The sequence below is a fragment of the Panthera tigris genome, chromosome B1 (genome assembly GCF_018350195.1).
Source record: "Panthera tigris isolate Pti1 chromosome B1, P.tigris_Pti1_mat1.1, whole genome shotgun sequence".
In the NCBI taxonomy this organism is placed as follows: Eukaryota; Metazoa; Chordata; class Mammalia; order Carnivora; family Felidae; genus Panthera; species Panthera tigris.
Window position 1 is genome coordinate 142,970,804 of NC_056663.1, and position 23,457 is coordinate 142,994,260.

Sequence of the window (23,457 nt, forward strand, 5' to 3'; positions counted from 1 at the left end):
TCTGCCTCTCACCTACTTGCATGTGCTCTCTCTCTCAAAATAAATAAGTAAACATTAAAAAAAAAAAAAAGAAATCTTAGCCCAATCATTAGCTCACCATTAAGCTAACTAAACAAAGATGTCAGTGGCTATACACAATAAATAATAAAGACATTACAGAATTAGTTCAGGAAAATCACTAAAGAAACAGCAACAACAGCAAATCCCCAGGAGGGGAGAAACCAGATTTCCCAAGTTACTACATTATTTAAAACATCGAGTTTTAACAACAACAACAAAAAAATACAAAGAAACATGCAAAGAAAGAGGAAAGTATGACTCATACACACTTAGAGAGCATTCAATAGAAACTATTCCAAAAAAAGCCCAGGGACTTCTTCACTGGACCTACTAGACAAAGACTTTAAGCCGCTATTATAAACATGTTCAAAGAACTAAAGGAAGCCCATGTCTGAAGAATTAAAAGAAAGAATGAGAACACCACCTTACTGAATAAAGAATATCAGTAAAAAATTATAGAAAAGAATCTCCAGCTTTAAAAAGTATAATAACCGATGTAAGAAATTCACTAGAAAGGTGCAACAGATAATTTAAACTTGCAAAAGAAAAAAATCAGCAAACCTGAAGACAAGGTAACTGAAATTTTCAGAAAAAAAAAAAAGAAAGAAAGAAAAATGGACAGAGACTCAGAGATGAACATAACACCATAAAGCATACCACCATATACGTAATAGGAGGAAAGAGAAAGAAGGGGCAGAAGGAATATCTGAAGAAATAATAGCCAAGATATTCCAAAATTTGATGAAAACATTAACCTGAGTATCTGAGAAACTCAACAAACTCCAGAGATCTACAACTAAAATATTATAGTCAAACTGTCAAAATTCAAAGACTGAATCTTTAAAGCAGCAAGAGAAAAGTGCTTTATCATGCACAAGGGAGCCTCAGTAAGACTAACAAATAGGGGTTTCTGGGTGGCTCAGCTGGTTGAGTGTCCAACTCTTGATTTCAGCTCAGGTCATGATCTCACAGTTTGTGACTTTGAGGCCCACACTGGGCTCTGCACTGACAGTGTGGAGCCTGCTTGGGATTCTCTCTCTCCCCCTCCCTCTCTGCCCCTCCCCCGCTTGCACACACTCTCTCTCTCTCTAAATAAATTAATTAATTAATTAAAAAAAAAGATGAACAACTAAGGTCTCATCAGAAACTATGAAAATGTCACATTCCTGCCCTCTGGTTTTTAAATTAAAGTATTAAAAGAAAAATACTATCACCAAGAATTATCCTGCAAAACAATATTTCAAAATGAAAGAGATGACTGTTGTACAACTCTGTGAATATACTTAAAAACCTTTGAACTATATACTTTAAATGAGTTAATCACACATTTTCTTTATTGAAATCAAATAATGAACTAAAAATATCTGTGTAACACAAAAGGTAGCAGTAATAGGAGAAAAGAGAAGTAAAAAAGACAAGACATAGAGGAAGAAAATAGCAAAATGTCAGATGTAAAGCCTACCTTATTATTAATTACATTAAATGTAAATGGACTAAACACTCCAATCAGAAGTCAGACATTGGCAGAATGGATTTTTAAAGAAACCTGATCCAACTGTACACTTTTTAGACGAGACATAATTTAGATTCAAAGACAAAATAGTTTAAAGAACAGAAAAACATCATGCTAATAGTAACCAAAAGAGAGCTGAGTAGCTACACTAATAAACAAGACAAAAAGTGTTAGAGATAAAGAATGACATTTTATAATGATTTAACAAACTGCAATGGTTAAGAATAATATCAAGAACTTTTGTAAGGAATCTAGATTTCTGGTAAAAAAACAAAAACAAAAACAATCAGGGGTGCCTGGGTGGCTCAGTTGATTAAGCATCCGACTTTGGCTCAGGTCGTGATCTCACAGCTCGTGGGTCTAAGCTCTGCATTGGGCTCTGTGCTGACAGCTCAGAGCCTAGAGCCTGGAGCCTGCTTTGGATTCTGGGTCTCCATTTCTCTCTGTCCCTCCCTCCTCTCCCCCCCCCAAAATAAATTAACATTTAAAAAATTTTTTAAAAAGGAAAAGCAGAACAAAACAGGAGGCATCACAATCCCAGATTTCCAAAGTCGTATTACAAAGCTACAGTAATCAAAACAGTATAGTACTAGCACAAAAACAGACAGATGGATCAAAAGAACAGAATAGAAAACCCAAAAAATAAACACACAAATATATGGTCAATTCATCTTCAACAAAGGAGGAAAGACTATGCAATGGAAAAAAGACTGTTTCTTCAACAAATGGTGCTGGGAAAACTGGACAGCCAAATGCAAAGAATGAAACTAGACCACTTTCTTATACCACATTAAAAAAATCCTCAAAACAGGGGCACCTGGGTGGCTCAGTCGGTTAAGCGTCCGACTTCAGCTCAGGTCACGATCTCGCGGTCCGTGAGTTCAAGCCCCGCGTCGGGCTCTGGGCTGATGGCTCAGAGCCTGGAGCCTGCTTCCGATTCTGTGTCTCCCTCTCTCTCTGCCCCTCCCCCGTTCATGCTCTGTCTCTCTCTGTCTCAAAAAGAAATAAAACGTTAAAAAAAAAAAAAACTTAAAAAAAAAAAATCCTCAAAACAGATTAAGGACCTATATATGAGATGTAAAACCATAAAAATCCTTAAGAGAACACACGCAGTAATTTCTGGCATTGGCTATAGCAGCATTTTTCTAGATGCATCTCCTGAGGCAAGGGAAATAAAAGAAAAATAAACCATTGGGACATCAAAATAAAAAGCTTCTGCATAATGAAGGAAATAATCAACAAAGCTAAAAAACAACCTACTAAATGAGAGTATGTATTTGAAAATGTCACATGTGATAAAGGTTAGTATCCAAAACACCTAATGAACTGATACAACTCAACAAACAAAACACAAATACTCTGATTAAAATGGGCAGAAGACATGAATAGACATTTCTCCAAAGAAGACATACAAATGGCCAACAGACACATGAAAAGACACTCAACATCATTCATCAGGGAAATGCGAATCAAAACTACAATGAGATATCACCTCATAACTGTCAGAATGGCTAAAAACAAAACACAAGTGTTGGTGAGGATATGGAGAAAAAGGAACCCTCATGCACTACTGGTAGGAATGCAAAGTGGTACAGCCACTGTGGAAAACAATATGGAGATTCCTCAAGAAATTAAGAAGAGAACTACCCTAAGATTCAGGGGGTGCGTGGGTGCCTCAGTCAGCTGAGTGTCTGACTCCCAACTTACGCCTGGGTCATGGGATCAGGCCCGACATTGGGCTTGGTGCTGAGCATGGAGTCTGCTTGGGATTCTCTCTCTCCCTCTGCCCCTCTCCCCTGCCTGTGTGCTCTCTCTCAAAAAAAATTTTAAAAATTAAAATGAATTTAAAAAAAGAATTATCCTAGGATTCAGCAATCATGCTACTGGGTATTTCTGTCTCAAAAAGAAATAAAAATACAAAACACTAATTCAAAGGGATACATGGCACTCCTATGTTTACCACAGCATTATTTACAATAGTCAAATTATGAAAGCAGGCCAAGTATCAACCAATAAATGAATGGATAAAGAAAATGTTGGGGGGGTGTGTGTATGTATGTCCATATATATGTGTGTGTGTGTGTGTGTGTGTGTGTGTGTGTGTGTGTGTGTGTATGTGTACACACATTTCCACTATTTCCAATAATATGGATGGAACTAGAGAGTATAATGCTAAGCAAAATAAGTCAGAGAAAGACAGTGTACAATTTCACTTGTATGTGGAATTTAAGAAATAAAACAAACTAGCATAGGAAAAAAGACAAATTAAGAAACAGACTCAGCTATAGAGAACAAACTCATGGTTACCAGAGAAGAGGTGGGTAGGGAGATGGGTGAAATAGGTGATAGGGATTACAGAGTATATTAATCACGATGAGCACTGAGTAATATATAGAACTGTTGAATTACCATATTGTACTGAAATATAACACTATGCTAACTATACAGGAATTAAAATTAAAAACTTAAAAAAATTAAGTGAATAAAAGTACTTTGAAGTATATTTGGGAGTATACACACTATCTAATTGTTTACTAGCTAACATTCATGTGTATCTGTATGTTTACATGAATAACTTATATGTACAATACCATCTTTCACTTTAATATTAAACCCAGTTTTTAAGTTTTATTTATTTAAGTTTTATTTATTAAGTTTTATTTATTTATTAAACTTTTTCTCTGAGTGTTCAATTACTGAGACACCCAAAGTAACTACAAAGATGGCTTTAGCCATTTAGAGAAAACGGAAATCAGAAATCAAAATCGAGAACAATACTCTCTGTAAAGAGGTAGCATAACAGAGCTGTTAAGAACATGGACTTTAGAGTTAGAATTACTGGGTTAAATGAGTCATTATTTAAAGAATAACTGAGCCAATAATCATAAAGCACTTCAAACATAGCCTGACCTGCAGTTTTTGCTATGTAATGTTTAACTAAATAAAAAATATCAAATAAAAAATATTTTCTCATCAATAAGAGATACTTGGTCCACTTCATATGTAATGTGCCTCAAACTCTCTTTACTTTTGCTAAACAGAGAGCATCTTATCTGAGAACTTAGATCCTAACAAAAGTGAAATTATCACCACATACTTTTTTGTTTGTTTGATGTTGGAACTGTTCAAAGCCTCTTCCATTCATGTCAGACATTTCTCTGAAATTTTTGGCATTTTTACTCACAGTCTAATTTTTAATTCTGCACAAACAGCTATGGGAGGTCCCCTTCTGTCCCTGTCTCTCATAAGCCTCTCCCTCCTCATCAGACGAAAGTCTCTTTCCTGGGTGAAAGTCTTCTGGGTTCTATCAGTTCCTGCCTCATTTCTCTCCCTTTTGTCTTTCCAGTTTCCCACAAATCCCCTGACTTACTGACTGGAAAGCTTATCCCTGGAACAGACTGACCTGGGATTCAGCACTCCAGCAATTTTGGCCTGCCTCAGGCAACTCAGACACAGTTCTGATGATGAAATTCCTACATTTGAGGTTCCAAGTTTTACGTGTGCCCAGTTTGCAGATATAGGCTTTATCTTGGTGTCTATGCCAAGTTTTAAACCTGTATGTACCAGCTAAACTAGTTTAATCCTAGGATGGAAGTTTTGCCTTTCCCTGGCTTATCTGAAGATTGTTGTAGCTTAGCTAACTATGAAAAGACCTCCCCAGATATTTCCCTAGATTCCAAGTATTCACCTAAACAGATTTCCCACTGCAGTGTAATGCCTGTATTTTGAACAGCATTTCATCTTGGATCCCGTTGCCAATCACTTGCAAAGAACATAATCAGACTGTTCTATCAGTTGGGTACTGAACTTCCACTGTTAGGCCCAACATGTTACATTATACGGGTATCATCTGCCTCCTACTGATGTTGTCTGCTATGAATAATCTGCCAAGTGCTACTGAATACTAAGAAACCAGTTTTTGCCCCTATTTGCCAACTTAAAATTATGCTAAGTTGTTATTACTGCTACTAATTGAATACCTTTTTTCCCCTTTGCTTTGCATTTGACAATGTCTTAGAGCTGTATCAATGTCAAGTCAACCTGTTTCCATCCTGTTCTCCCACCAAGGTCTCTCTACTCATGAACCCTTTTAAAAGTTTTCTTCAAAAAGGAAATCCTTTGGTTTTTTGCAATAACCTTATTACAGTTATTAATCATTTTCCTATGCCAGTCTAGATGTTGTCTTATAATGTTTCATTCAGGGACTTTCCTGTAATACACAAAAACTGTTTACTAACACTAACAAAAATCAGACTCTATTTACTAACAGTAATCAGATAGCCAAATGAGTAATGTTTTCTGTCAAAATAGTTACATGTTGGAGACTATTCACTTATTCTAATGATGTTACAAGTGTCCAAAACATGTCTGGAGTTAATTTTTTTTTTAACATTATTTTTGAGAAGACAGAGAGACAGAGCATAAGTGAGGAGGGGCAGAGAAAGAGAGGGAGACACAGAATCTGAAGCAGGCTCCCGGCTCTGAGTTCTCAGCACAGAGACGGGGCTCAAACCCACCGACCACGAGATCATAACCGAGCCAAAGTCAGATGCTTACTCCGTATCTGGAATTCTTTAAAACTTGCCAGTTCCATACCTTTGACCTTGTCCAAGAAGAGCAAAATTTTCAAAAATTGGATTTAACTACAAAGGATGAAAAATTGCTATTACTGAAGAATTTTTAAAATTTTCTTACTCTCAGGGGAGCAGGCAAGATGGTGGAACAGCATGGAAGTTTTTTGTGTGTCTTGCATCCATGATATACAGCCGGACCAACACACCTAGAAAACTGATTGGAGGATTAACACAACCTGAACCACAGAATTCAGCAGGTACACGGCACAAAGAGGTGAATTTGGGGAGCAAGAAGCTGAAGAGGGTAGGGAGCTGCTTTTGTGGGCAGAGAGAGGATGGAGACTGGGGAGGGGATGAGAATATGGGAAAAGCACCCCTCCCCAAAAGCAGCTGGAGAGAAAGTGGAAAATTGGAAACAGCTGCAGGGACTAAACTAAAAAGGGAGAAAGGAGAGGGTTTAAATGCCATTAAGACTGTAAACAAGGGGAGCGCGAAGTCTGCAACCCTGCAGCTCGATACCTGTCGGTGCTCTGGTGGGAAGGGCGAATCCCCAGGAACAGAGTGGGGGCCGGGAGGTTCTCCAGCCACATGGGGAAAAGCAGCTCCACTGCTGGAAGGACATTTGGTGGAAACTGTTGAAGCCACCTGGTCCCAGCAGACCCCAGAAAACGGCCACATTCACTGGTGCTGGAACAAGGTCGTTAAGAGTGAAGCCTGGTGCCAGATGTGTGTTGTAATTTTCCATAATCCCTGAAACGCTGCTGCTACACTATCTCGCGAACTTTTTCTGGGGCGGCTGGCATCTGGCCACAGTCTGGGGCACCAGCAGCAGCAGGGTCCAGCAAGCGTTCCTGGGAGCAGCTAACATTCGGCCATTGCTCATTTGGCCACTGGTTGATGAGACCCTCCTGCAGAGGGGCAGAACAGGTCAAAGCTGCAGTCCTTCACAAGGGGCCAGGGAAAACAGCCACATCTGAGACAAAACTCGGGAGAGAGGTACTGCCTGGGGCCTGGTCATGGAGAGTGAAAACGTGGGGAGTGGACAAAAGCTGAAGACAGAAGACGGGTGCGCGACTGCTGATCTGGGAGAACAGACTGGGTAGCTGGGTGGCACCATTTTCACCACTCCCGCGCATACACTCCTACAATCGCAGCAACAATCCACCCCAGGAGGCTAGCAGCGCCATCTAGTGGAAAGCAGAGCCATTACACCGAGCCCTGCCCAACTGGGCCAACTTGGCTCTTCAGGAACACAAGTCTCACCGCCAGCTTCCTTTATGGACTATAAAGCACTACATCAACTGACTTCTAGAGGAAAACGAAGTAATTTCAGTCCTACTTCAATCTGTTAGCAAGTCTATTCAATTTTTTTCTTTTTTTTTTCTCTTCTACACTTTTCTTTTTCTTGAATAAAGAGAAAAAATTCATTTTTATTTTCAATTATTAAAAATATTTTTCGGGGCGCCGGGGTGGCGCAGTCGGTTAAGCGTCCGACTTCAGCCAGGTTACGATCTCGCGGTCTGTGAGTTCGAGCCCCGCGTCAGGCTCTGGGCTGATGGCTTGGAGCCTGGAGCCTGTTTCCGATTCTGTGTCTCCCTCTCTCTCTGCCCCTCCCCCGTTCATGTTCTGTCTCTCTCTGTCCCAAAAATAAATTAAAAAAAAAAAAAAAAGTTGAAAAAAAAATATTTTTTTATCACTATATTTTTTACTTTTCTGTAAATTTTTTCAAATTCTATTTTACTTCCATCATTTCACTTTAGTCTACGTCAGTGTATTCACCTTTTCAAATTTTCAAACAATTTCCTTTTTCTGCTTTTCGTTTCTTTTCTTTTTCTCGAATGCAGAAACAGAAAAGCTTAATTTTTACTTTCAATTTCTATTAAAAATATTTTTCTTTAACTTTTTCACTATATTTTTTGCTTTTATGTAAATTTTTTCAAATTCTATTTTACTTCCATCATTTTATTTTAGTCTACTACAGTGTATTCACTTTTTCAAATTTTCAAGCGATTTCCTTTTTCTTTTCTTGACCCCCCTTTTTTCTTCTCTGTCAAACCACTTACAAACACCCAGACCAAAACACACCTAAGATATAGCATCATTTATTCAATTTGTGTGTGTTTTTAGTTTTTAAAATTTTTGTATTTCTATTTTTCTACCTCATTAATTCCTTTTCTCCCTTCAAAATGACAAAACAAAGGAATTCACCCCAAAAGAAAGAGCACAAAGAAACAACAGCCAGGGATTTAACCAACACAGATACACACAAGATGTCTGAACCAGAATTTAGAATCACGATAATAAGAATACCAGCTGGAGTCAAAAATAGATTAGAATCCCTTTTTGCAGAGATAAAAGAAGTAAAAAATGGCCAGAACGAAATTAAAAATGTTGTAACTGAGCTTCAATCACGCATGGATGCCGCGGCGGCAAGGATGGATGAGGCAGAACAGAGAATTAGCAACACAGAGGACAAACTTATAGAGAATAATGAAGCAGAAAAAAAGAGGGAGATTAAGGCCAAAAGAGCACGATGTAAGAATTAGAGAAATCAGTGACTCATTAAAAAGGAACATCAGAATCATAGGGGTCCCAGAAGAGGAAAACTTTACTAACCTGGGGAAAGACACAGACATCAAAATCCAGGAAGCACAGAGGACCCCCATGAGATTCAACAAAACCAACCATCAGCAAGGCATATCATAGTCAAATTCACAAAATACTCAGGCAAGGAGAGAATCATGAAAGCAGCAAGGGACAAAAAGTCCCTAACCTAAAGGGAAGACAGATCAGGTTTGCAGCAGACCTATCCACAGAAACTTGGCAGGCCAGAAAGGAGTGGCAGGATATATTCAGTGTGCTGAATCAGAAAAATATGCAGCCAAGAATTCTTTATCCAGCAATGCTGTCATTCAAAATAGAAGGAGAGAGAAAAAGTTTCCCAGACAAAAATTAAAGGAGTTTGTGACCACTAAACCAGCCCTGCAATAAATTTTAAGGGGGACTGAGAGGAGAAAATATGGGGGGGGGGGAATATATATGTGTGTGTGTGTGTGTGTATGTATATGTATATATATATATACACACACACATATATATATATACACACACATATATATATCTCAAAAGCAACAAAGATTAGAAAGGACCAGAGACACCGCCAGAAACTCCAACTTTACAAGCATCATTATGGCAATAAATTCATATCTTTCAGTACTCACTCTAAATGTCAATGGGCTCAATGCTCCAATCAAAAGATATAAGGTAACAGAATGGGTAAGAAAACAAGATCCATCTATATGCTGTTTACAAGAGACCCACTTTAGACCTAAAGACACCTTCAGATTGAAAGTAAGGGAATGGAGAACCAACCATCTATCATGCTAATGGTCAACAAAAGAAAATCAGAGTAGCCATACTTATATCAGACAATCTAGACTTTAAAATAAAGACTGTATCAAGAGATGCAGAAGGGCATTATATCATAATCAAGGGGTCTATCCACCAAGAAGACCTAACAATTGTAAACATTTATGTGCCAAATGTGAAAGCACCCAAATACATAAATCAATTAATCACAAGCATAAAGAAACTCATCGATAGTAATACCATAATAGTAGAAGACTTCAACACCCCACTCACAGCAATGGACAGATCATCTAATCAAAAAATCAACAAGGAAACAATAGCTTTGAATGACACACTGGACCAGATGGACTTAACAGATATATTCAGAACATTTCATCCTAAAGCAGCAGAATATACATTCTTCTCCAGTGAACATGGAACGTTCTCCAGAACACACCATATACTGGGACACAAATCAGCCCTAAGTAAATACAAAAAGATCAAGCTCATACTGTGCATATTTTCAGACCACAACACTATGAAACTCAAAATCAACCACAAGAAAAAATTTGGAAAGGTAACAAATACTTGGAGACTAAAGAACATCTTACTAAAGAAAGAATGGGCTAACCAAGAAGTTAAAGAGGAAATTAAAAAGTATATGGAAGTCAAAGAAAATGATAACACCACAACCCAAAACCTCTAGGACACAGCAAAGGCGGTCATAAGAGGAAAGTATACAGCAATCCAGGCCTTCCTAAAGAAGGAAGAAAGATCTCAGATACACAACCTAAACTTACACCTTATGGAGCTGGAAAAAGACCAGCAAATAAAACCCAAAACCAGCAGAAGACAGGAAATAATAAAAACTAGGGCAGAAATTAATGCTATTGAAACAACAACAACAACAACAACAAAAAAAAACAGTAGAACAGATCAATGAAACCAGAAGCTGGTTCTTTGAAAGAATTAACAAAATTGATAAACCACTAGCCAGTTTGATCAAAAATAAAAAGGAAAGGACCCAAATAAATAAAATCATGAATGAAAGAGCACAAGCAACACAGCAGAAATGAAAACAATAAGAGAATATTATGAGCAATTATATGCCAAAAAAAATGGGCAATCTGGAAGAAATGGACAAATTCCTAGAAACATATACACTACCAAAACTGAAACAGGAAGAAATAGAAAATTTGAACACACCCATAACCAGTAAGGAAATCGAATTAGTAATCAAAAATCTGCCAAAAAAACAAGAGTCCAGGGACACATGGCTTTCCGGGGAATTCTACCAAACATTTAAGGAAGAGTTAACACCTATTCTCTTGAAGCTGTTCCAAAATATAGAAATGGAAGGAAAACTTCCAAACTCTTTCTATGAAGCCAGCATTACCTTGATTCCAAAACCAGACAGAGACCCCACTACAAAGGAGAACTACAGACCAATTTCCCTGATTAACATGGATGTAAAAATCCTCAGTAAGATATTAGCCAACTGGCTCCAACAATACATTAAAAAAATTATTCACCACGACCAAGTGGGATTTATACCTGGGATGCAGGGCTGGTTCAATATCCACAAAACAATTAATGTGATTCATCACATCACTGAAAGAAAGGACAAGAACCATATGATCCTCTCAATAGATGCAGAGAAAGCATCTGACAAAATACAGCATCCTTTCTTGATAAAAACCCTCAAGAAAGCGGGAATAGAAGGAGCATACCCTGAGATCATAAAAGCCATATATAAACAACCCAATGCTAATATCAGCCTCAATGGAGAAAAACTGAGAGCTTTCCCCCTAAGGTCAGGAACAAGACAGGGATGTCCACTCTCACCACTGTTATTCAACATAGTATTGGAAGTCTTAGCCTCTGCAATCAGACAACACAAAGAAAGAAAAGGCATCCAAATTGGCCAGGAGGAGGTCAAACTTTCACTCTTCGCAGATGACATGATACTCTATATGGAAAACCCAAAAGATTCCACCAAAAAAATGCTAGAATTGATTCATGAATTCAGCAAAGTTTCAGGACATAAAATCAACACATAGAAACTGGTTGCATTCCTATACACCAACAATGAAGCAACAGAAAGAGAAATCAAGGAATCGATTCCATTTAGAGTTGCACAAAAAACCACAAAATACCTAGGAATACATCTAACCAAAGAGGTGAAAAATCTATACACTGAAAACTATAGAAACCTTAGGAAAGAAACTGAAGAAAACACAAAAAAATGGAAAAAGATTCCATGCTCCTGCATAGGAAGAACAAATATTGTTAAAATGTCAATACTACCCAAAGCAATCTACATATTCAATGCAATCCCTATCAAAATAACACCAGCATTCTTCACAGAGCTAGAACAATTAATCCTAAAATTTGTATGGAACCAGAAAAGACCCTGAATAGCCAAAGCAATCTTGAAAAAGAAAACCAAAGCAGGAGGCATCACAATCCTGGACTTCAAGCTATACTACAATGCTGCAATCATCAACACAGTATGGTGCTGGCACAAGAACAGACACTCAGATCAATGGAACAGCATAGAGAGTCCAGAAATGGACCCACAAACCTATGGCCAACTAATCTTTGACAAAGCAGGAAAGAAGATCCAATGGAATAAAGACAGTCTCTTCAGCAAGTGGTACTGGGAAAACTGGACAGCGACATGCAGAAGAATGAACCTGGACCACTTTCTTGCACCATACACAAAAATAACTCAAAATGGATGAAAGACCTAAATGTAAGACAGGAAGCCATCAAAATCCTCAAGGAGAAAGCAGGCAAAAACCTCTTTGATCTTGGCTGCATCAACTTCCTACTCAACACGTTTCCGGAGGCAAGGGAAACAAAAGCAAAAATGAACTACTGGGACCTCATCAAAATAAAAAGCTTCTGCACAGTGAAGGAAACAATCAGCAAAACTAAAAGGCAACCGACAGAATGGGAGAAGATACTTGCAAATGACACATCAGATAAAGGGTTAGTATCCAAAATCTATAAAGAACTTATCAAACTCAACACCCAAAAAACAAACAATCCAGTGAAGAAATGGACAAAAGACATGAATAGACACTTCTCCAAAGAAGACATCCAGATGGCCAGCTGACACATGAAAAAATGCTCAAATCACTCATCATCAGGGAAATACAAATCAGAACCACAATGAGATACCACCTTACACCTGTCATAATGGCTAACATTAACAACTCAGGCAACAACAGATGTTGGCGAGGATTGGGAGAAAGAGGATCTCTTTTGCACTGTTAGTGGGAATGCAAGCTGGTGCAGCCGCTCTGGAAAACAGTATGGAGGTTCCTCAAAAAACTAAAAATAGAACTACACTCTGACTCAGCAATTGCACTACTAGGCATTTATCAATGGGATACAGGTGTGCTGGTTTGAAGGGACACATGCACCCCCATGTTTATAGCAGCACTATCAACAATAGCCAAAGTATGGAAAGAACCCAAATGTCCATCAATGGATGAATGGATAAAGAAGATGTGGTATATATATGTATATATACAATGGAGTATTACTCGGCAATCAAAAAGAATGAAATCTTGCCATTTGCAACTAGATGGATGGAACTGGAGGGTATTATGATAAGTGAAATTAGTCAGAGAAAGAAAAAATCATATGACTTCACTCATATGAGGACTTTAAGAGACAAAACAGATGAACATAAGGGAAGGGAAACAAAAATAATATAAAAACAGGGAGGGAGACAAAACAGAAGAGACTCATAAATATGGAGAACAAACTGAGGGTTTACTGGAGGGGTTGTGGGAGGGGGGATGGGCTAAATGGGTAAGGGGCACTAAGGAATCTACTCCTGAAATCATTGCTGCACTATATGCTAACTAATTTGGATGTACATTTTAAGAAATAAAAAATAAAATTAAAAAAATAAAAAAATAAAAAATATTTAAAAATTTTTTTAAATTAAAAAAAAATTTTTCTTACCCTCTGAAAGTAATTACAGAAATGTAAGATAAATGCTGAGAAAAAGCATTATAGGTAGACTAAATAGATGACAACCTTTGTGTGACCTAACACAATTATCTCATCCCTAAGGTTCTTTTTCCATATACAAAATGAAAATAACTTTCCTATTTTTTTTTTTTACAAGTTATTGTAAAAATAGGGGCGCCTGGGTAGCTCAGTCGGTTAAGTGTCTGACTTCGGCTCAGGTCATGATCTCGCAGTTTGTGGGTTCGAGCCCCATGTTGGGCAATGTGCTGACTGCCCAGAGCCTGGAGCCTGCCTCAGATTCTGTGTCACTCTCTCTCTCTGCTCCTCCCCCACTCTCTGTCTGTCTCTCAAAGATAAATGAACATAAAAAAAAAAAATTTTAGAAACAAGTTATTGTAAAAATTTAAAAAATGACATCTCTGAAACTCATGAAGTGAATATATCCATATTCATGCCTTACTGCTGCAAATTAAGATAGATTCAAGGGGTGCCTGGGTGGCTCAGTCAGTTAAGCGGCCGACTTCGGCTCAGGTCACGATCTCGCGGTCCGTGAGTTCGAGCCCTGCGTCGGGCTCTGTGCTGACAGCTCAGAGCCTGGAGCCTGTTTCAGATTCTGTGTCTCCCTCTCTCTCTGCCCCTCCCCTGTTCATGCTCTGTCTCTCTCTGTCTCAAAAATAAATAAACGTTAAAAAAAAAATTTAAAAAAAAATAGATTCAAAACACAGTATTAAGACATACTCATTTTGAAACTGTATTCCTCAGCCATAGAAAAGAATAAAATCTTACCATTTGTAATGGCATGGAATAGAGGAAGGTAGTATTATACTAAACAAAATAAATCAAAAAAAGACAAATACAGGAAGATTTCACTCATGTGGAATTTAAGAAACAAATGAGGGGTGCCTGGGTGGCTCAGGTCACGATCTCGCGATTCTTGAGTCTGAGCCCCACATAGGGCTGTCTACCGTCAGCATAGAGCCCACTTCGGCTCCTCTGTACCCACCCCCCCCCCCAAAAACAACCAACATTTAAAAAAATGAACACAGGAGGGGGAAAAAAGGGCAAACCAAGAAACAGACTCTTAACTACAGAGAACTGATGGTTATTGGAGGGCAAGTCGGGGGGGGGGTGGTGAAAAATAGGTGATGGTTATTAAAAAGGACACTCGTGGTGAGCACCAGGTATTATATGCAAGTGATAAATCACTAAATTCTACATCTGAAACTAATATTACACTGTATGTTAACTGGAATTTAAATAAAAACTTGAAAAAAAACCCGTAGGCAGGATTCTGACTTGAGGATTAAGTTGACATCTTTATTTTGCAGGAGGCAAAACATGAGAATCAAAGTTTCATTTAAAAAGTTTAATTAGGGGGGCGCCTGGGTGGTGCAGTCGGTTAAGCGTCCAACTTCAGCCAGGTCACGATCTCGCGGTCCGTGAGTTCGAGCCCCGCGTCAGGCTCTGGGCTGATGGCTCGGAGCCTGGAGCCTGTTTCAGATTCTGTGTCTCCCTCTCTCTCTGCCCCTCACCCGTTCATGCTCTCTCTCTGTCCCAAAAAAAAAAATAAATTAAAAAGTTTCATTAGGGGCGCCTGGGTGGCTCAGTTGGTTAAGCGGCTAACTTCGGCTCAGGTCATGATCTCGCGGTCTGTGAGTTCGAGCCCCGCGTCAGGCTCTGTGCTGACAGCTCAGAGCCTGGAGCCTGTTTCCTATTCTGTGTCTCCCTCTCTCTGACCCTCCCCCGTTCATGCTCTGTCTCTCTCTGTCTCAAAAATAAATAAACATTAAAGAAAAAAATTAAAAAAAAATAAAAAGTTTCATTAAATTTTTTTTTCATTAAAAATAACCACATATGCAATGAAGTTCTGTTTTTCAAGAAATAGTTCATGTTTTAGAAAGTGAAACCTAACTCACTCTTAGTGAAAAATGGGGGTGGAGGGAAATTCCATAACTCCGAGCCACAATAAATACTAATAATACCTTTGATTCTGCAACATGGGACTTCCCCAAGAAACAGGCATCAGGTTTTGCTTAGTCAACTAGAATGTTATCCAATCAGAGTTAGAGAGGGAAAGTGCCTTTACAAATAAATACTGCATCCCAGCCCCACGTTTTCTGAGACACTCAACTGCTTAGACATTCTGAGCCTACCACAGAGGAACCTCCAGTCACAGCACCATGAACCAACGAGCTGTTCTTATTTTCTGTCTTATCTTTCTGACTCTGAGTGGAACTCAAGGTAAGGAACATGAAAGGATATTTAATTTCTAAAGTCAGAAATAGGACTGCATATAAGTTCTATAATTACAGGAATAGCATATTTGCAAAAGTTTTACAGCCTGCCTATAAATGAAGACTAAATGAGCAGAGATTCTCTCTGGTCACAGGTCAGAAAGGCAAATGGAATAAAAGGATGGGGGAACAGAAGAGTAAGAGGATAGAGAAAATGTAAGGGAATGAGGACAGAGAGAATGAGACAGATACTTCTTAAGTAACTCAATTAACCATAGGAACTGGGCTCAGGGGTATAAGTTTACAATTCACAAGTTGCAATTCCATTCTTTCAGATAATCAACTAATCAATCATTCAGAGCTGTATTATAATAGGATCATTCCCTCTCAGATTACCTCAAATAACATGGGGATATAGGTTCTGCTAAGTAGTAGCCAATCCACACTAAACGACTAAAACGAAAACTGCACTAACCTCCCCTACTGTACTTGTCTTTTTTCCCCACAGGAATACCTCTCTCTAGAACACCACGCTGTACCTGTATCAAGATTAGTGAACTATCTGTAAATCTAAGGTCCTTAGAAAAACTTGAAGTGATTCCTGCAAGTCACTTTTGTCCACGTGTTGAAATCATGTGAGTAAATGCCTTCTGAAAGTCACTTCTCTAGTTGTAATCATATATTAAATATGTATGATCACAAAATCAATAAATGCTTTGTACGATTCTAAGACTTCTACATAGCAAAGGGAAACATCTAGAGTGAAACATAAACATCTGGCTTAAAAACTGTATATTACACCTGTTTTATTGGCCCAACATCATTCTAAATATTTTCCCTCTTACTTCTACAGTGCTACAATGAAAAAGAATGGGGAGAAAACATGCCTGAATCCAGAGTCTAAGACCATCAAGAATTTAGTGAAAGCAATTAGCAAGGAAAGGTAGGTTTGCTGTCATTTGCAGAATTGCTCTTTAAGAAATGTCAATTTGGGGAAGTCAGAAATATTTGCAGTGAGCTTTCCTGTGGGATCCCTTGGCTTAAAAGTGTGTTTACCACCATGCCTGCCACTACCTGTATTTATTTTTATACTGAGATTGCCATCGTCTGTGGTATCAAAAGTTAGCTACCTAACTAGAAGTGTCAATAGGTCATTTTAACCTTGAGGCAGAGCTAGAACTATCCAAGCAAAACTACCAAATTTTCCCCAAGCCTCTCCTGTCCCTAAAAAAGCAGCTCTTGCAATCCACAATGACTATGTAGCATCAGGAAAGCTCACCACTTTGCCTGGGGACTTGCGAGTTACCTATGAACTCAGAATGTTCTAAGCAGAACCCAGGCTGAAGCCAGAGTTGAGCATATCACACTTTTACATCCCCTTTCTCTTCCTACAGGTCTAAAAGATCTCCTTGAACACAGAAGCATAATCATTGTACTGACAAAGATGGACCAGAAAGAGACTACCTCTGCCATCATTTCCCTACATACTTGTCAAGCCCTAATTGTCCCTGGATTGCAGTTCTCCTAAAAGGTGACCAACCACTGTCACCAAATAAGCTGCTACTACTCCTTGAGGGAGGTGGATGGTTCATCACCCTGAGCTGTTTAGTACGAACTCTGCTCTGGCACTGTAAGCTAAAGGTGCTACATTTTTAGTGAATGTACCAGGTCCTAGCCCTGCTACTAACACTTTCCTCACCTTTCATATCTTCTAAAGGTTATTAAAGATATTCCCACCTCTGGGTTTATCCAAGTTCTCAGAACTTAAGAAAAACAAATAGCCATAATACAATTTCCTTTTTTAAGAAAGATCTTTACTCCATGGGATTCTACTGCTATCCTCCCAAGGGGCCCATATTCTTCCAGTGGTTATATATACACAATTCCAAATACATAAAAGAACCTAAAAATGTCTGAAAATGTATGTGAAAATACTATTATTTAATGAAAACTGCACAAAGTTGAGTTCTCAGACGTACATATGTCTTAATATTGTTTTCAGTGTGTATGGAATAACTTGTGTAATGAAGTACTACACATGAATGAATAAAAAATTTTAAGTCTAGATATATACTATGCATGTTATGTAAGGCATACCCTGGATGTTTTTCAAAATAAAAATGCTGTACTCCTTTAGCAGTAATTTTTTTGAGAGAGTATGTGTGCAAGTGAGTGAGGGGCAGAGAAAGTGAGAGAATCCCAAGAGGGGCAGAGGGAGGGGGTGCGGGGGAGGGAGGGAGGTGAGGAAGAGGGGCACAAGCTCATGAACCATGAGATCATGACCTGAACCAAAGTCAGATGCTTAACAACTGAGCCACCCAGACACCCTCCCTCGGCAACATTAAGAAAGATTATACAATTGTTAACAAATCAAAAAGGTATTAAAATAATAACTAATACATATTTCATAAAAGAATCTCACAGTAGAAGACAAATGACTTGGAGAATTACCATATTCCTTCCAACTGCAGTCTGCTGAAAGACCCATCATACAAGATTCCTTCAGGACTGATGTGGCATAACAGACTTTGCCTGAGCTTCAGACCCTTATAGGGAGAGATCTATGTGATATCTCCACCTGAATATCCTACAGAAATATCAAACTCTAAAATATCTCAAATTTTCTTCTTCCCCAGATCTAGTTCTCTGCCTTTTTTAAATGTCCTAGTTTAACAGCAATATCATCCACTCAGTTCCCCGAACCAGAAACCTGGAAGTAATTCTACATTCCTCTCTCACCTCCCACATCCAATTAATCACTAAGGAGGTATTTACAATGCATTTAGTCAGCAAATTAATTGTATCTAGAATATATAAAAAGAAAAATAGAAAAAGATAGATAACTAAGCGAAAAATGGGAAATAGAAATGAATAGGAATGTCACAGGAAAAAAAATGCACAAGTCCTCAACATATAAAATTGTTCTGCATCATTAGTAATCAGGGACATCTACATTCAAATCATTTTGGGATACCATTTGACACCACAAGACTGGCAAAATTCTTTAAGTTGGATAAATACCAAGAGACAGGAAGAGTAGAGCAATGAGGAATGCCCCTCTACTGCTGGTGAAAGAGGAAAGAGCTACCGTAACTGGTTCGAAAACCAGGTTGGGGGGCGCCTGGGTGACTCAGTTGGTTAAGGGTCCAGCTTCTGCTCAGGTCATGATCTCACGGTTTGTGAGTTCAAGCCCCGCGTTGGGCTCTGTGCTGACAGCCCAGAGCCTGGATTCTGCTTCGGATTCTGTGTCTCCCTCTCTCTCTGCCCTTCCCTCTGTTCACACTCTCTCTCAAAACTGAATAAACGTTAAAAAAAAAAAAAAGAAAACCAGGTTGGTATTATCTTGTAAAATTTAACGTGTGCACTCTATGTCCTAGCAATTCTGCTACTATGCATACACCACGGATAAATTCTTGTATATTACATATATTAAAGAATGTTACAGCAGCATTGTTTATAATAGCAAACTCTGGACACAATCCAAATGTCCATAAATAGAATGGATAAGTAAATAAGGGTATACTAATTCAATGAAGTATTACACAACAGTAGAAATACACAAAATGGAACTATATACATCAACATGGGTGATCTCAAAAACAGTCTTGCACAAAAGAAGCATGTCACAGAATAGTACATACAGCATAGTTCTATTTACTATGAAATTCTAAAACAGGCAAACTTAACACTGGATTTAGGAATGAAGACATATATGATGAACACACACACACAAAAGGAATTTCCATAAAATTCGGGATGGTAACTACTTCAGAAAGTGAGAAAAGAATGCAATCAGGGAGGGGCACATAAGAGGCTTCTGAATTACAGTAAAGTTCTATTTTTTACCTAGGTAGTGAGTACGTGAAAATTTGTTCTTTAATCTGTACCTACACATTTTTTTTTAATTCATAAAGACCACAAACACATGGAGATTAAACATGCTACTCAATAATGAATGGGTCAACCAAGAAATCAAAGAAGAAATAAAAAAATACACAGAAACAAATGAAAATACAAATGTACAAAATCTTTGGGATGCAGCAAAAGTGGTCCAAAGAGGGAAGTGTATAGCAATACACACCTACATCAAGAATAAAAGTATCCAACAGCCTAACCTTACACCTGAAGAAACGAGGGGAAAAAAATAAAAAATACAGAGACCTGAGGGTTGCTGGAGGGGAGGAAAGGGAGACGAGCACTGTATATTATATGTAAGTGATGAATCACTGGGTTCTACTCCTGAAACCAATACTTGCTGTATGTTAACTAACTTGAATTTAAATAAATTTTTTAAAAAGTGAAGCCTAAAGCCAGTAGAAGGAATAAAGTAAAAAAGATTAGAGCAGAAATAAATGATACAGAAACTTAAAAAACAGAACAGATCAATGAAACCAGGAGCTGGTTCTTTGAAAAAATTAACCTCTAACCTCTAACCTCTATTAAAAAGAGAAAGGACCCAAATGCATCACAAATGAGAGAGAAAAAATAACGACCAACTCTATAGAAATACAATGATAAGAGATTATGAAAAACTGTATGCCAATATACTGAACAACCTATAAGAAATGGATAATTCCTAGAAATACATAAACTACCAACACTGAAACAGAAAAAAATAGAAAACTTGAACATACCAATTACCAACAAAGAAATTAAATCAGTAATTTTAAAACTCCCAACAAACAAAAGTCAAGGACCAGATGGCTTCACAAGCAAATTGTACCAAACATTTCAAGATGAATTAATACCTATTCTTCTCAAACTATTCCAAAAAATAGAAAAAAAGGAAAACTTCCAAATTCATTCTATGAAGCCAGCATTGCCCTGACGCCAAAACCAGATAAAGACCTCACCAAAAAAGAGAACTACAGACCCATATGCCTGATGAACACAGATGCAAAAATTCTAAATAAAATACTAACAAACCAAATCAAGCACAGTAAAAAAAAAAAAAAAAAAACTCAACACAATCAAGTGGGATTTATTCCCTGGTTGCAAAGATGGTTGAACATTTGCAAATTAACCACTCAACATGACACACCTCATTAAGAACAGATAAAAACTATATGATCATTTGGATCGATGCAGAAAAAGCATTTGACAAAGTACAACATCCATTCATGATAAAAACTCCCAACAAAGTAGGGTTAGAGGGAACATACCTCAACATAATAAAGGCCTTATATGAAAAACCCACAGCTAATATCATCCTCAATGGGGAAAAACCGAGAGGTCTCAGTTTTTCAGTAGGTTCCTCTACAATCAGGAACAAGACAGGGATGTCCACTCTCACCACTTTTATTCAACATCGTAATGTAAGTCTTAGCCACAGCAATCAGACAACAAAAAGAAACAAAAAGCATCCAAATTAGCAAGGAAGATGTCAAACTTCCACTATTTGCAGATGACATCATACTCTACACAGAAAACCAGAAAGACTACCAAAAAACTGCTAAAACTGATACACAAATTCAGTAAAGTCGCAGAAAAACAATCAACATACAGAAATTGGTTTCATTTCTGTGTGCCAATAATGAAGCAGCAGAAAGAAATGAAGGAATCCATCCCATTTACAACTATACCAAAACAATAAGATACCTAGGAACAAACCAAACCAAAGAGGTGAAAGACCTATACTCTGAAAACTGTAAAACACTGATGAAAAAAATCCAAGATGATACAAAGAAATGGAAAGACATTCCATACTCATGCATGGGAAGAAAAAATATTGTTAAAACGTCTATACTACTCAAAGCAATCTACACATTTAATACAATCCCCCTCAATATACCACCAGCGTTTTTCACAGAGTTAGAACAAACAATCCTAAAATTTACATGAAACCACAAAAGACCCCAAATAGCCAAACCAGTCTTGAAAAAGAAGAACAAAACTGGAGGCATCACAATTCCAGACTTCCAAGTTCTATTACAAAGCTGTAGTAATCAAACCAGTATAGTACTAGCACAAAAACAGACACATAAATCAATACAACAGAATGGAAAACCCAGAAATGAACCTAATTATATGGTCAATTAATCTTTGACAAAGCAAGAAAGAATATCAAATGGAAAAAAGTGTCTTCAACCAAATGGTGCTGGGAAAACTGGATAGCAACATGCTAAAGAATGAAACCACTTCCTCACACCAGACACAAAAAATAAAATCAAAAGTAATTAAAAACCTAAATGTAAGACATGAAACCATCAAAATCTTAAAGAAGAACACAGACAGTAACCTCTTTGACATCAGCCAAAGCAACTTCTTTCTAGATATGTCTCCTGAGGCAAGGGGAACAAAAGCAAAAATAAACTATTGGGACCTCATGAAACTAAAAAGCTTTTGCACAGCAAAGAAAACAATCAACAAAACTAAAAAGCAACCTACGGAATGGGAGAAGATATTTGCAAATGATATATCTGATAAAGGGTTAATTAACATCTAAAATATGTAAAAAAAAAAACTTATGCAACTTAATACACAAAAAAGCAAACAATCCAATTGAAAAATAAGCAGAAGACATGAATACATTTTTCCAAATAAGACATACAGATGACAAACAGACATGAAAAGATGCTCAACATCACTGATCATCAGGGAAATACAAATCAGGATGTCGGTGAGGATGTGGAAAAAGGGAACCCTCTTGCACGGTTGATGGGAATGCAAACTGGTGCATCCACTCTGGAAAGCAGTATGGAGATTCCTCAAAAAGTTAAAAACAGATACCCTAGGATCCAGGAATTGCACTACTAGGTATTTACCCAAAGAATACAAAAAAATTAAAAGGGATATATGCACCCCGACGTTTATAACTGCATTATCAACAATAGCCAAATTATGGAAAGCCCAAGGATCCAATGACAGATGAATGGATAAAGAAAATGTGATGTAAGTATATACACACGACTATTATTCAGCCACAAAAAATACTGAAATATAGCTATTTGCAACGACATGGACGAAGCTAGAGAATATTATTCTAAGTGAAGTAAGTCAGAGAAAGACAAACACCACATGATTTCACTCATATATGGAATTGAAGAAACAAAGGAGCACGGGGAAAAAGGCAAACCAAGAAACAGACTCTTAACTATAGAGAACAAACTGATGATTACCAGAGGGGAGGTGGGTAGAGGGATGGGTTAAATAGGCGATGGGGAGTAAGGAGTGCACTTGTGATGAGCACCACGTGTTGTATGGAAGCGCTGAATTACTATACTGTACACCTGAAACTAATATTAAACTTTGTTAGCTAACTGGAATTTAAACAAAAACTTATATAGGGGTGCCTGAGTAGCTCAGTCAGTTAAGCATCTGACTCTTGATATGGGCTCCGTTTACGGGATCAAGGCCCACTTAGGCCTCTGTGCTGACAGCAAGGAACCTGCTTGGGACTATCTCTCTGCCCCTCCCTCACTCTTGCATGCACGCTTGCTCTCTCTCAAAATAACTTTATAAATATATCTTTTTAAAAATGCTATGTTTTACATTAAAAGAGCATAACAAACTAGCAAAGAAATGAAAAATTCCAGGATATAACCAATTGTGAGATATCTTCATGAATATCAAACAACTTTACATAGCAAAATAGAAGAATAAAGAGAGCTATCACTGGGGATGTAAACTATAGCATGGTGACTACAGTTTATAATACTGTACTGAGTATCCGAAAGCTGCTAAGAGAATACATCTTAAAATTTCTCATCACAAGACCCCCATGTTTATAGCAGCACTA

General features: G+C 37.8%; 2 protein-coding genes across 2 annotated transcripts in view; one reads left to right on the forward strand and one right to left on the reverse strand.

Moving 5' to 3' along the window:
* ART3 (ADP-ribosyltransferase 3 (inactive)) overlaps positions 1-23,457 on the reverse strand; it is a 142,047-nt gene that overhangs the window by 104,038 nt on the left and 14,552 nt on the right. The gene's annotated exons all lie outside the window — the stretch shown is intronic.
* Positions 15,624-17,353, forward strand: CXCL10 (C-X-C motif chemokine ligand 10). Its single transcript, XM_007074807.3, has 4 exons — positions 15,624-15,726; positions 16,228-16,354; positions 16,573-16,662; positions 17,114-17,353. The coding sequence occupies exons 1-4, from the start codon at positions 15,666-15,668 to the stop codon at positions 17,130-17,132; spliced, it is 297 nt and encodes a 98-aa protein (XP_007074869.1). The 5' UTR covers positions 15,624-15,665; the 3' UTR covers positions 17,133-17,353.

Excerpts from the sequence above, each read along its gene's own strand:
- CXCL10 (XM_007074807.3), top strand. The coding sequence starts at position 15,666 with ATGAACCAACGAGCTGTTCTTATTTTCTGTCTTATCTTTCTGACTCTG. Across the intron at positions 15,727-16,227 it reads GACTCTGAGTGGAACTCAAG|GAATACCTCTCTCTAGAACA; the intron begins GTAAGGAACATG and ends TTTTCCCCACAG. Across the intron at positions 16,355-16,572 it reads TGTCCACGTGTTGAAATCAT|TGCTACAATGAAAAAGAATG; the intron begins GTGAGTAAATGC and ends TTACTTCTACAG.